The 13952-nt window shown below is 54.4% G+C and overlaps 1 protein-coding gene across 3 annotated transcripts; it reads right to left on the bottom strand.

The window, feature by feature from the left end:
- Positions 1–4139: 4139 nt before the first annotated feature.
- TBXT (T-box transcription factor T) lies at positions 4140–12672 on the bottom strand (the record flags this gene model as incomplete). Of its 3 annotated transcripts, none has more annotated exons than XM_080806876.1 (8): positions 4140–4413; positions 6439–6568; positions 8159–8335; positions 9901–9962; positions 10076–10137; positions 10936–11070; positions 11833–12097; positions 12467–12672. In XM_080806876.1, the coding sequence occupies 8 exons, from the start codon at positions 12670–12672 to the stop codon at positions 4140–4142; spliced, it is 1311 nt and encodes a 436-aa protein (XP_080663002.1). The 3 variants fall into 3 exon arrangements, with proteins under 3 accessions (XP_080663002.1, XP_080663003.1, XP_080663004.1); XM_080806877.1 differs by having other exon boundaries at positions 8159–8332; XM_080806878.1 differs by lacking the exon at positions 8159–8335.
- Between the last annotated feature and the right edge of the window lie 1280 nt (positions 12673–13952).

The following is a 13952-nucleotide window of genomic DNA, read 5'->3' as shown; positions in this document are numbered from 1 at the left end:
AATATTTTCTATAATTCCGGTCTATCTCCTTTGTTGACTTCCGAGCTGCAAATCTGTTATTTTCAAGGTTGTTTTGAGTTGATGGCACTTACCTTCCTCTCATCACTGCCGACGCTCCAGGGACAGTACCCCGCCTCCAGGTAGTACGGGCACCTTACTCCGCTGTGGCTACATGTCTCCCTGCCCCAAGGCTCTGTGGTCATATATTTGTTTAACATGTTATAAACCCACACAGCATTGTTATGATGTTTACATAAAATTTATTTGATAAGATACTAACGTTTTGCAGGCTAATGATATCATAGTTTTATACTAATATGTTTGAAAACTTAAAAACAATAAATTTTATTTATAATTCCTAATGTGAAATTATTTTTTTAAAGATTTATTTATTTATTTCAGAGAGAGGGAGAGGCAGAGAGAGGGAGACAAGCAGATTCCCCACATGCGGGCCTCAATCCCGTGGCCCTGAGATCCTGACCTGAACCAAAATCAAGAATTGGACGCTTAACCGACTGAGCCACTCAGGCACCCTAGAAATTATTTTTAAAAGATTTTATTTATTTATTTATTTGACAGAGAGAGGGATAACTAGAGTAGAACACAAGCAGGGGGAGTGGGAGAGGGAGAAGCAGGCTTCCCGCTGAGCAGGGAGCCGGATGTGGGGCCCGATCCCAGGACCTCAGGACCATGACCTGAGCTGAAGGCAGACGCTTAACAACTAAGCCAGCCAGGCGCCCCACGATTTTTGTTTTAATTGGAAAAAGAAGACAGTCATTTAGCCTCTTCTTCTTTTTTTTTTTAGGATTTTATTTATTTATTTGACAGCAATCACAAGTAGGCAGAGAGGCAGGCAGAGAGAGAGGCGGAAGCAGGCTCCCCGCTTGAGCAGAGAGCCCAATGCGGGGCTCGATCCCAGGACCCTGAGATCATGACCCGAGCCGAAGGCAGAGGCTTAACCCACTGAGCCACCCAGGCGCCCCAGCCTCTTCTTTTTTTATATAAGAAAAAAATTAGAATTATAAACATATTTAGATATGAGAAAAATAAGCTTTTCTTCTCAAAACTATAGCTTTAGGAATTGAGGAGAAAGGATTTTAATCACAAGCCACTTGCAGCTTTCTGGATGTACTGCTATAATCCAAATGCAGTTTTTATTATAGAGCTCTATAATTTTCTGGTGTGGGATAATGCATTTTTAAAAATATATATAATATTATGCCAAAAAATAAAAAGAATTGGGGGTTTAGATCCTTTTAACTTTATGTGAGCTTCTAGTTTTCCGGTTGGCTGTAATTTTAACCCGACTTCAGATGTGCCGTCTTAATCGTACACACATATCACGGATTCACTTGCCCTTTTTCCTGGTCGGGAACGTGTTCCTTACACGGTCTCCCTTTAAATACATATTTTGAAAAAGTATTTTTCTTTTTAGAAGGCATAATCTCTATCTATTACCACCACCTTCCCCGAAAAGAAAAAAGAATGAAACAATCTGACCACGTACATTCAAAGTGGCAGGGAACAATGTTTAAAGATCACTTTCACCTTGTATAGACCCTCTGGAACCCCAGAGACAAGGAGGTCCGATTGTATAATTCCTTCTTAAAAAATTGGGCTGTAGATTTATTGTTCTTGAAAACTTTAGAACCTACCTTAATCTTGGCAGAGGACTTTCCCATCGCATTCTGAGTGAGGACCGATGGCCAAGGACCTTGACTAGGTCTTCCCTCTATGCGGCCCTACCTTATGCGAAGGGTTCCATAAATAGAGCTGGCAGCGATTTGTTTTATTGGCTTGGAATCTTACCTACGATGCTATAGCACACGTCACTGTTTCTACCCCCTTTCCAAGAGCTTTCTCTCTTTCATTTCTCACAACAACCCTGACGGGCGAGCATATTTTTTCTCCGTCTTCGCAGATAAGGAACTTGGATTCTCGGAGCGGGTAACCCTCACTCAAATCCACGTCTTTTGCACCAAACTGCAGGCTCTTTGCGCTATGTGGCTGCCACTGCCCCATGGCACAACCAGAAAAACACTGTTTGGTTTACATAAATATTAATTTTTGAATTTGAACTCTGGGTCACCTTTGGAAACTCAAACGTGTCAAGATCCAGTCCACCTTCTACATGCAAATTCAGTCTCTCCAGCCGGAGTGGAAAGCCCCTGCAGAGAGGGCCATGTGACTCAGTTTCCCTGTGGCCCCCCGCCATGCCCTCCAGAACCCTCCACCCAGGCTCCTCTTCTGCCTTCAGGTTAGTCCTGGAGTCCTGACACTTGCCGGCCTGCCAGGGGATGGGCGCTGGGGTGGACCCTAGGAGGGCAAGACCCTGGTGGCAGCCTTCCCAGAGCCGGGTGGACTCCCAGCGCTGTGGGAGCCCAGGAGGCTGTCCACGCCCTCAAAGCCCAGCCCTTCTCCAGCAGCCCCTGCTGGCACCTCAGCCGGGCAGGAGCCACAGTGCAGACCGGGGCCAGTTTCACCTCCCAGTTCTATCCCGGCAGCAGTTTACTGAGAAAATATTCTTCTAATGCGTCTGTCAATAAATCGTCTGATTTAGGACACATCTGCAAGTGAGCAGCATTGAATCTAGTAGCTGTGACATCGAGGAAAACTTTCAAGGGCAAAATGGCTGAGGAGAACCATGTCCCACGTGGACGGCAGGCACCAGTACTCTAAATATTCAGCCCTCCGCACCGAGTTCTGGGTTCACACTCAGTAAGCCAAGTGGATCGGTGCGTGTCCCAGAAGGGCAGGTAGACCTGAGCGCTGGACTGCGACCCTGGCAACGATAAGTCATGAGTTCAATACGGTAACTCATAAGTGAGCAATGCTGACTTTTAAACACTTCCCCTACTTCTTCGGGATGTTTCAAAGCCCCTCAGCCTTATTCCTCTTAACCTCCAGCGTCCACGATACCACGTGCATCCATAATGCCGCCTTACTGGCCGAGCTCCAATGGACGGGCCATCCACAGCTCTCAGCAAGCAGAGCTTCTGAGTGTGTTAAGCCCCAAAGAGTAGCATCAAATTAAGGATTCAGCCACTAGATGGAGAAATTGCCCCGATCAAGCACAAAGCACCGTTCTGGTTCTCTGCTGGGAACACAAGCAGGAAAGGTACTTACAAATGCCATATTGTCCAAACATATAAGCTGTAAGTTTTTGTCAATTCATTTGATACGCTTTTCTTTGAATTGCTTGAATCGGACACACATCTCACGCTTGTCTTTACTGTTCTATGCTGTCATTATTCTCAATTCAGTGCTGGCTACCTAATCTCTTGAAAATCACTTGTCATCTTTTGCATGTTTGTGGTAATTAGCATTGAGTAAATACACGCGGATTTCACTCGCCGCTCACTGGAGAAAGTATCAGGGTTCACGACAGATTTAAAAATGACCGTTTGGGACAAGGTCTTCACACCAGCCATCACAAAGTCCCGCCCCCCAAAAGAGGAGTCTCGATAATAACTAGACCAGCCAAATTTGGATATTGCCTTTATTTTGCAGAAAATGTTTCCTGCTGATTGTCTTTGGCTACTTCGAAGAAAAATATAAACAATCATAGGTTTAACAATAGGAGAGATTAACTACCTGTGCTCGGAACAAACATTCTAGCGGGCAGAGAAGGCAAAGCTGCGTTTCAACTACCATCTGCGGTCCCCAGCTGTGATGGCGGGATCCTGTCGTCCCAGCGCAGCTGCCGCTGTGGCCTGGGCCACAAAGGGCCTGGAAACTACCGCCAAGCAAAGGCAGGGAATTAAGTGTGCTTTGTACCTTGCCCAAGTAGGACCGCTGGAGTTTATAGACCCTGACGGGCCAAGTCGCCCATGTGCGCTACGAGAGGCAGACAGTTTCTGGACCCTAGAAAATCATTTTTACTGTGAGTCGCGGAAAGTCCAGCGAGCGGCGAGGCTTCCGGACCGAATTCACCTGCGCGCAGCAGCGGCCGCGGCCCGCGGGCACCGCGCTCCCGAGAACAGCAGGACGCAGACCCTCCTCTTGCTTTAAAGGGAGGGTGATGGGGACTGTTTCCTCCCCTGGACCCACGAGCTGCCGCGCGGTACCCGGAACGGCAATCAGGTCCACAGCGGAAGCCCCGCACGAAGTCCTGCGTCCGGCCCAACGCAGGCCTCGCTTCACATGGAGGGTGGTGACACCGGCGTCCACGAGGCTAGGAGGCGGGCCTGCGCCGCCGCGTCGTACTGGCTGTCGGGAATGTCTGTGGCCGTGGGGGCCCCTTCGTACAGCGGGGATCCCGACGAGGAGGAGGCCTGTCCCGGGTGGGTGAGAGGCGCCGCGTGCGCGGGCGAGCCCCGGAAGAACTGCGCGCCGAGCCCGTTGGCCATCGCCGCCGTCGGAGCCCCAGGCGTGATGGCGCCGTTGCTCACGGACCACAGGCTGGGGTACTGGCTGAAGGGGAAACGGAGACGCTCAGGCCACCGGAGACGCGGAGAGAGGCTCCAGACGGCGCACGGGGACACCGACCCCGACACCCCCTCCCCGGATTGGCGCCCTGGACGGGGCCGTCCAGCAGGCAGAGCCACTGTCCCATCCGGCAGCGAGACACCGAAGTAGCGGACCCGACCGCCCGCAGAGCTCGCTGCGCACGCGGCTCCTGCCCCAGCGCCCGCGCTCCAGGCCGGTCGTCTGGGGCTCGGGATCAGACACCCTGAGAGGTCCCAGGGGACATGCCAGGCGTCTGTGTTCATTAGCATGCCCCGCCGCGCTGCTGGGGCTCTTGCCGTGGACACAGCACCCTCCTGGACAGTAACGTACGAAAGGTGCCCGCCGCCGGCACCGTCCCCCGCGCCGTCCCGGGCAGAAGCACGCAGGCCCGCGGGACACCGCGCAGGGCGAGCAGCCCAGAGCCAGACGCGGGCGCAGATCCCAGAGCGGCCCTTCACAGGCTGTGTCGGGCCCCCTGGGCTGCGGCCAGTTTCCAGCCTGTTTCCCGACCCGCGGAGGAAGCCGCTGGACACGGTATGATGTGTATGTCCGTCTGGCCGCACAGACTTAAACCGCATCCAACTATGCTAACGTTGCTTTGAGAAAATGTCTTTCTACAGACGAACATCTTTCCCTTAGGTCATATTGAGCAGTGCTGTTTACCAAGCCCCGCTCCGTATTTCAGGTGTATCTGGCCTCGAAAACAAACCTGAGCTGAACAAAGTAGTTTACTGTCCACCACACAGAGAGAAGAAACAGCGCTGAGATGTCCCATCAGAATGGGACGGCAGTGGGACTGCGGGGCCCCCAGAGCCAGCGGTCTGCAACCTGCAGGTTAGTCCGTTTAATGGTGTGCAGGTTCTGGGCCACCTCTGGCTCTTGAACAGCTGGCTGCTTTGTGCATTGTTTGCTTAATTTTTTAAGAGTAGACAATTAGGGGCGCCTGGGTGGCTCAGTGGGTTAGGCCTCTGCCTTCAGCTCAGGTCATGATTCCAGGGTCCTGGGATGAAGCCCCGAGTTGGGCTCTCTGCTCAGCGGGGAGCCTGCTTCCTCCTCTCTCTCTCTGCCTGCCTCTCTGCCTACTTGTGATCTTTCTCTCTCTGTCAAATAAATAAATAAATCTTTTGACAACAACAACAAAAAAGAGTAGACACTTAGATTCTTATTATAAAAGAATCGTTTCCTAGCCAAAAGGATTAAGATTTGGGGCATATTTTGGTATTCTATATACAATAAATCACACTGCTTTTGTAGTCAAGATAACCTGTCTACAGACTCCTCTGCTGTGAGCCAACAACCGTTAAATCGTTTAATGTCTCTGAGCCCGTTTCTTCAGAAAACAAAAGTTGACTTTCAACCTTGACTTATTTTTTTAATAACCCTATGAAAAACAGCAATACATTTACCAATCAGCTTGATTTTTAAGGAAATCTCCCTGTACATTATTTTCAAGCTAATAATAAAATATTCACGGTTCTTTACTAGTTATCAGCATATATGTTCAGGACTTTGATCCTGTAGCCACAGAAAAGCCAACACATTTTTTCCCTTAATTTAATAGCTCTTGTCAAAAATGGTTCTAGAAACATTTCTTCAAATTTCACCCGCTGACCCCAACAACTCCGTAAAGACAAGCTGAGGACGGGTTATACAGCATATGTTTTTCTTGTAGAAACGAGGCTCAGAGAGTTTAAGAGACTTGTCCTCTATAGGAACTAGGAAGTACTAGAGCCGGGATGGGGGTCCTGTTTCCCTCTGTTGCAGCCCAGCTCCACGCCCGCCACCCCAAGGGCCACTGGTCCTCCCGGAAGACAGACTGGAACACTAACACGCGGTCATGTAACCTGGGATCCCAGGTTGGTGACAGAACTACCGATGACAGCCCAGCTGTCCACAGTGAACATCAGAATAAAAATCAACGGGTGGGAACGGCGTGATGTCACCCTCACGATCCCGGGACAGCGCATGTCACGTTCAGACATACGTTACCTAGAGCTGGTGGCCGGGCCGGCGCCGTGGCTCATGGGGAGCATGCCGGTGTGGGCAGGGGTCCCAAGGCTGGGCCAGCTCTCGTGGGACTGGAGCATGGACAAACACGCAGATGGATTGTCAGAATAGGCTGCGGGTATAAGAAAGCGTCGTTAGTGGGGTGGGCTTGCGAGAGTGTCAGGACGCAGCGAAACACTAGCAACAACTACCCAGCCCCAGAGACAGGATGGGTGCGGCACGGAACAGAAGGCTCTCCAGCCCGCCTGGGGCTCCATTGGGGAAGCTGCTGCCTTTGGCTCGGGTCGTGATCCTGCTGGGATCGGTTCTGCATCGGGCTCCCTGCTCAGCCGGGAGCCTGCTTCTCCCTCTCCCTCTGCCTGCTGCTCCCCCTGCTTGTGCTCTCGCTCTCTCTCAAATGAATAAGTAATTTTTTTTAGGAAAAAAAAAAAAAGAAGATTATCCATTGGCCCATTTAATTGGTCATCAAAGGCAAATAATTATGGTCAAATGTATATATTAAAAAATAAATTCCAGTAAACCCAAGCTTTCTCTTTATCTTCAGATCAACAGATGCCCTGTAGAAAAGGAATCCTATGATCACTTGATTGGGAATTAATTATCTTTAAAAATAAACATAAATATAACTTTAACCTGCCTTTTCCCAAATTTTTATTTCTTAAGAGATGAAAACATCTTGGGACACCTGGGTGGCTCAGTGGGTTAAAGCCTCTGCCTTCGGCTCAGGTCATGATCCCAGGGTCCTGGGATCGAGCCCCTCTTCGGGCCCTCTGCTCAGCGGGGAGCCTGCTTCCTCCTCTCTCTCTCTCTGCCTGCCTCTCTGCCTACTTGTGATCTCTGTCTGTCAAATAAATAAATAAAATCTTTTAAAAAGAGAGAAAGAGAGAGATGAAAAGATCTTAAAAACCATTACTCTGGGCAAGACGAAAATATGATCTTCTAGCCTCAGAGTCTAGCAGCTGGTTGAACAAGACCCCATGACCATTTCTTTACCAGATCAGCTCCTTTCATTTCAAATCAGCTTTAATTGCTTAATTGTTTTATGGTGTTCATTAGCTATGTTCCTCCTTTTAGAGCCAGACAAAATTAAGTCTGGGCATACATGGTGTTAGAGGAAGTTAGACAAATGGATCTTAATGGTCTGGCCCTGTGTTCGTCGTCTGTAAGCACACGTCGGGCTCCCTGGAGCCGCTCATTCGGTGCGCCTGGGCCAGGTTCAAGGTGATGCTGCTGCTGGTCCGGGCACCACACGTGCAGAAACAAACTTAGGGGATCAGTGGGAGAATCACGGAAGATAGTGCATGGGTCTAGCCAGTAACTCTTACACCTGGTGGACCCAACATCATCACTTTAGAGAGGCTCATGAAATACCCAAACGTGGGAACCTAGAGACAGACCCCCAGTTCTGGGGTGGAAAAGCTCCAGCAGTAACTGAGTGCATTCAGGACCACAAGGCCCTGGCCTGGACCTCGCGGTGGCTGAGCCGGCAGCAATGGCATGGGCCCGAAATAACGGTCCCTCTTGAGCCACGGAAGGCCTGGCCTGGGTCCCTCTCGAGCCACGGAAGGCCTGGCCTGGGTGTGTGTTCCAGAAGAGGTCCTCTCCCGCCCGCGGATCTCTGGACTCCATCCCACAGACGCCTCCTGCACGGCGGTCTTCCATCCACCCCCAAACCCCAGGCCGACTTGGACGTAAGACTTACTTGGAGAATTGTTCCGGTGTGCGTAAGGGCTGGGGTAGGGGGACGGCCGGTGGTTCCTTAGGGCGGGGTACCTTTCACAGCCGTGCGTGGAGGGAAGTGCGAGGGGCCCTCCGAACTGAGCGTGGGGGGTGGTGGGAGGGCACAGGCTGCTGGTTCCAGGGATGAGCCACCCCCCTGCTGTGAGAAAAGGATGCTGAGTAACTGGCATTGCGTTGCCTCCGTCTGTTTAAGGGACGGACAGGAGAGCTGAGACTAGGAATCTGGGGGTCTCTTCCTGAGCGGTCCCCGATGAAGCGGCCTCCTAGTCCAAGTCTCAAGGCGTCTGGGCTTCAGCTCCACACCAGAGGCCACAGGTTGACAGGATTTCCAAACCCACAGAGCACCTGAGAAGAGCTGGGGGCCCCCGCCCTGGCCAACGCCTACTGCTCCCTCCACCACTCTTTCTCGAACCTGCCAGAATCTTCCCAGGCCTGTCAGCTCCCAAGCCCTCACTGCTGAGCATGAAAAACCCAGAAACACGAAATTCAGAGCCAGGTGAGCTCGAGACACACGGGGCGAGTCACGCCCGTGGCACCCCGGCCACGGGGTTCACCTGCTCCGACCACCTCACCAGGATGGGGAGCTGCGTCCTGGCCGGACGTGTGCTGTTTTCTGCCCACTCTCCTTCCGCTCCAGGCTCACCTCCTCCCCACCGTGCCCTGCTGCCAGAAAATCATTCTGACGCCACCCTGCCCACCTCTCACACTCCAGTCTCTTCTCCAGTCACTGCTTTTAAGTTTATTGTTGCGTTAAATTCAGAAAAGTAACCCCCAAGAGGACAACTACTCTGGCTGTAATTTCCAACAAACCACCTTCGGACAACACTGAAATGAGGGAAAGGTCCGGATCTGCCCACAAATCCTGCCCCCTTCACGTGCCCGAATGGTGGCACCCCGAGCCCCTTCAGGAGAGCTGTCGGTTAAATTAGCACAACAGACGATTAACGGACAGACAGAGAACGGAAGACGAGTGTCGGCGGAAGGTGCCGCACTGGTCCCCACAGCCTCTGCAGGCCGCAGCGAGCACTGACTCTCCCGATCATGTCAGCCGTCCAGGCTCCGAGCCCCTTCCCTGCATGGAGAGGGCAGCCACACGGGACTCTGTCTCCTACAGACGCGGCTCCACAGACCTGCGCCACTTTGCTCCGGCTCGCGGAGCTCGGAAAGGAAGCCGGACTTACAGCACTTTCCCCATCCTGCACGCCACTGTTCCCACCACCAAAACCAGCCGGAGCTGCCGGGTTGCTCCTGGAACCGAAATGGGCTTCGGGAAAAACGCATTCTGCTCATAAGCATCATTCCCAAGGCGGCCCTTCAGTCCGCCGTCACTAACCAAGACAGAAGCCATCTCCAAGTGCGGATGGCGAGGGGCTTCACTTGCCCAACAGAGCAGAGTCTAGCCCCCACCAAGACCTCCACAATGCGACCCAGCCATGGTGGGGTCTGCCTGGAAGCCGAACAACAGAGCCGGGGGGAATTGTCCCCTGCCTTCTCCGTCCCACGCGCCAGAAGCGCTTTCACAACCCTCAGGGAGAGCAGAGGCTGAGTGGAGACCAGCCCTAACTCAGCTCCGACATCACGTGCCCACGGAGGGCCGCCTGCCCCCCAGCCAGAAACGAGCTCTCGCCTGCATCCCCAGGTCTGGCTCTCAGCAGCCTAGTCCTGGAAGCAAGGGACGTGGGGACAGAGTGCAACAAACCGTACATTGGGAGTACCCAGACTGCTGGCTGTCTCCAGGGTCCTCCATCATATCTTTGTGATCACTTCTGTCAAAAAAGTGTAGAGTCGTCAAAAAGGAGAACATTCAGAAAGTAGGATTTGCAGCAATATTTCTTCTTACTGTGTATTTCTTTGCCCAAAGGGTATAGAATTCTCTCACCTTTCCTTTGCATCAAGGAAAGCTTTTGCAAATGGATTGTATTTAATTTTAAGAGCCGTGATCTGAAAAACAAGAAACCACATTGACTGGTACACTGTCCATCAGCCAGACTATTTAATTTGGTCCCGAGAAATAGGGAAACATCAGTAACCCCCCCCGCCCCCACCACCTTTAAATATTCAAACATAATCAGATTTCCTTCCAGATCTATTTGTCTATTTGGGTCTGAAGTGGCTCAGTAATTGTCATATTTCGCAAAGAACGGTACATTTATGGAAGTTCTTCAATGCTGTTTTCCTGAGTGGAATTCACAGCGAGTTCAACCTACTACTGACAACATTCTCTGTGCATAAATCAAACATGGCTCAAAGCATCACCAGAATCGGCTTAGGAAATAGCTCAACACTGACAACTTAACCAGCGAGTCACAAAAGGTCTGTCCTTTGGGATCAGACTTAGAGACGTACAGGCATGAACTGGCACTGTGTGTGCAGCTGCCCCTCCCGTTTGTATGACCCTTCGTGCTGCCCAGGTTTGCAGGGTTGCCCCCTACCCCTACCCTTTCGGGAAGATCTCCAAAGATTTCCTCTCTCGTTCAACTTGTTCTTAAGAAATTCTCACAGTATTAACCTAAATATTTGGTTCTTTTTACTCGGATTGTTTTATAGACAGGTTTACAGAGGATTAAAGGAGAAACAGGAGAACAAGCACACATTTCAGAACTTCTTCCCTCCATCCCAGTCTGATGGTGATGGTAGATTACTTGAAAAGGCGTTAACTTTTCAGTCTAAAGTCCGCCAACACACAGGCTGTCCGCATTCTTCGAGACCTCCCAGGGCACATGCCACCCCGCCGCTCACCTCCTCATTCTGGTAAGCGGTCACGGCGATGAACTGGGTCTCAGGGAAGCAGTGGCTGGTGATCATCCGCTGTGCGCCCCCCACTCTCACTATGTGGATCCGGGGCTCGTACTTGTGTAAGGAGTTCAACATGATCTGCGGGAAGCCCACGGACAAGACCGTCAGATCACAGGACAGCCATCTGCCCTGCTGTCGAGGAGAGAAACACATCCAAGGAGCAGCAGACGCTCACAAGGAAGTGTCTTTGCTGCTGGGGCTGGTGGGTTTCCCTCCAGGTGCCGCTTCCCACCACTGGTTTAGGAAAAGGAGTGTGAGGTGCTCCACACCGTTAAAGGCGATGAATGCCCATCGTGAGATCCTCTGACCTGCTGCAATAACGTTCTGAAACTCCCAGCACGGCTAGAGACGCTTTAAAAGCCAGAGCTGGTTTGTGCTTTGCTTGAATACGGGGTCTCCCAGTAAAAACACCCCAGTAAAGCCACCCTTAGAAGAGGACAGATCTACAAGTCTGTTCAGACCACGCAGCAAACACTGTGGCGCAGGTTGAGCCCGAAAGTGCCCCTTGACCACCAAGGCTGCTCTTTTGTCTCCTCTAGGGAAGCTGAAGGCTTCGGTGCGTAAGTTCCAGAGCCTGAGACCCCCCCCCCCAGTCTCCAAAGGGGAAGCTCAGCATCGACCCCCCCCCCCCAAGCTCCGCGCCCTGGTGCTGCCCGTCATCAGGTTACTATAAACAACACTGATGGCTTAACAGAGGAAGGCTGTGATGTTTCTCCCGGACAGATGTCACCTCCTGCTCAAGCACAGTCCCCTCCACCACGAGGAAGGTGCAGACCCGGCCTGCCTGGCACTGTCCCTCCCCCCCCCACCCCTCCACCACTGCGCCTCCATTACACCCACCTGACCCCCTCCGTTGAGTTTGTTGGTGAGCTTGACTTTGCTGAAGGAGACGGGTGCCTTCATCCAGTGGGCCCCGAAGTTGGGCGAGTCGGGGTGGATATAGACGCAGCTGGGCGCCTGCGGCTCGGGCTTGCCCCCGGGGACCCACTCTCCGTTCACGTACTTCCAGCGGTGGTTGTCAGCAGCCACGAAGTCCAGCAAGAAGGAGTACATGGCGTTGGGGTCCAGGCCAGACACGTTCACCTTCAGCACTGGGAACATCCTCCTGCAAAGCAAGGGGGGCAGCGGCGGACCCCGGATCTGAGGTTTTAGACCTTTAGATGTAAGGAGGAAGCTTGGGACCGAGGCATCTGTCATTTTGGGGCAAAGAAAAGCCCCCCAGCCCCCCTTCCCAGAGTCCCCCTAAGTCCCCAGCGTCCTCCACACTATCCCATGGCCCCGGGAGGCAGGGTCTGAAAGGACCCCACGGAGGGTTCCCGGAAACGGGCAGGGTGCGAGTCTGGGAGACTCCTCCCAAACTTCGGCGGAGAAGGCCCCAGAGAGTGACAGTTAGGGGACGCTGGGCTCTGTAGCGGGGACCTTTCCCCCCGGGCCTCCCCACGCCTGGCGCACGCCCATCTCCGGGCGCGCCTACCTGCCGTTCTTGGTCACGATCATCTCGTTGGTGAGCTCCTTGAAGCGCAGCCACAGCTCGCTCTCCTCGAGGCCCACGCGCAGCTCGCGCTCCGTGGGGTCGCCCTTCTCGCTGCCCGCCTGCAGCTCGCTCTCCACGGCACTCAGCAGGTGGTCCACTCGGTACTGCAGGCTCTTCCCCGCGCTCTCGGCGCCCGGGGAGCTCATCCTCCCGCCCGCCCCTCCCCACCGCCCCCCAAGCCCCTACTCGCTACGCGAGAGCCACCTTCACGCCGGTCAGCGGCCGCTTTCCCGAGACCGCGCCGGGGCTCCCAGCACCGGCCGCGGAGGAGGGCGCGGACCGAGATCTGGGGGGGAGGGGGCGGGGAGAGGGGTGAGGGGGAAAGTGACTCCACTTGAACTCCCGCGCGGCACGGCTAGAGTAGGTCTCTGCGGCCAGAAACTGCGTCCCCTCCCATAAATAGAGCAGCGGCGGCCGCGGCGGGGGCCGGCGGATTGGGCCGCGCGCCCTTTGAAGTGCGGGGACAGCTGCCCATTGGCCGCGCGCGGCCATTTCAGACCCGGCCGGCGGGCTGGGGCGCCCGGGGGCCGACAATGGGCTCCCGCGCCTGTTTCATGCAAATCCCGGGCCGGGCCCCGCGCGCCCCGGCCCAGCCCCGACAACTCCGCCCTCCCCCAAATGTTTGCACCTCCATCAAAGCGGCGGGGCGGGCCGCGGGCGCGGGGAGGGGGGGGCGGAGGAGCCGGGCGCCCGAGCTCGCCCCGGCCCGCACGTCCCCGAGGGCCAGCCCGGCCGCCGGCGACGCGCCCCAGCTCTCGCACCGGTGCCAGCCTGGACCGCGCCGCGGGCTCACCTGCGCCCGGCCCGAGGCCCTCCGCGCCCCGCCCGCGCACGGCGAGCCCAGCCCGGCGGAAGGGCGCGCCCTGTGGGCTTCGCCCGGGTCCCGCTGGTCTCGCTCCTTTGAAGGCTCAGCGCTCCACCGAGCGGAGTCCCGTCCCGACACGTCCCTCGCCCCGCGGCGCTGCAGGTGGCTGCGCTGACACCCGACCAGCCCACCCCGGCGCCCCCCCCCGGGTTCTCGGCCTTCGCAGGTGTGGAAGGGGGAGCCCCGCGCCCGGCGTCTCTGCCCGAGGCTGAGCTCCGCGCCTGCAGTGGGAAACACTCAAAATTCAACCAAAAGAGCCCTTTTAGGAAGTTTTCCCGCTTCCTGTGTGAAAACGGGACGTTGATGACGAGGTTTGCGTGGCTTCTGCGGGCTGATCTCTGTTTCTGTGGAAGGTGGGCGTGAGAAGGGGCTGGCCGGGGCGCTCGCGGGAGAGCAGGGTTTGGGGTGCGCATCCCTGCCGGGCCCGGCCGGCCGCCGCGCCCCGCGGTGTGGGGAGCGGGTGGTTTATTACCTTTCGGTGAGAACCTCCGCGAGGAGAGCGAAGGGAAGGTGACAATGAGCAGGAAATAGTTCAATAAGGTCTCTTTAAACAGTAACGTT

Source organism: Martes martes (genome assembly GCF_963455335.1).
Source record: "Martes martes genome assembly, chromosome: 6".
Classification (NCBI taxonomy): Eukaryota; Metazoa; Chordata; class Mammalia; order Carnivora; family Mustelidae; genus Martes; species Martes martes.
The sequence above is the reverse complement of the archived record's forward strand: the minus strand, read 5'-3'. Positions and strand labels throughout refer to the sequence as shown.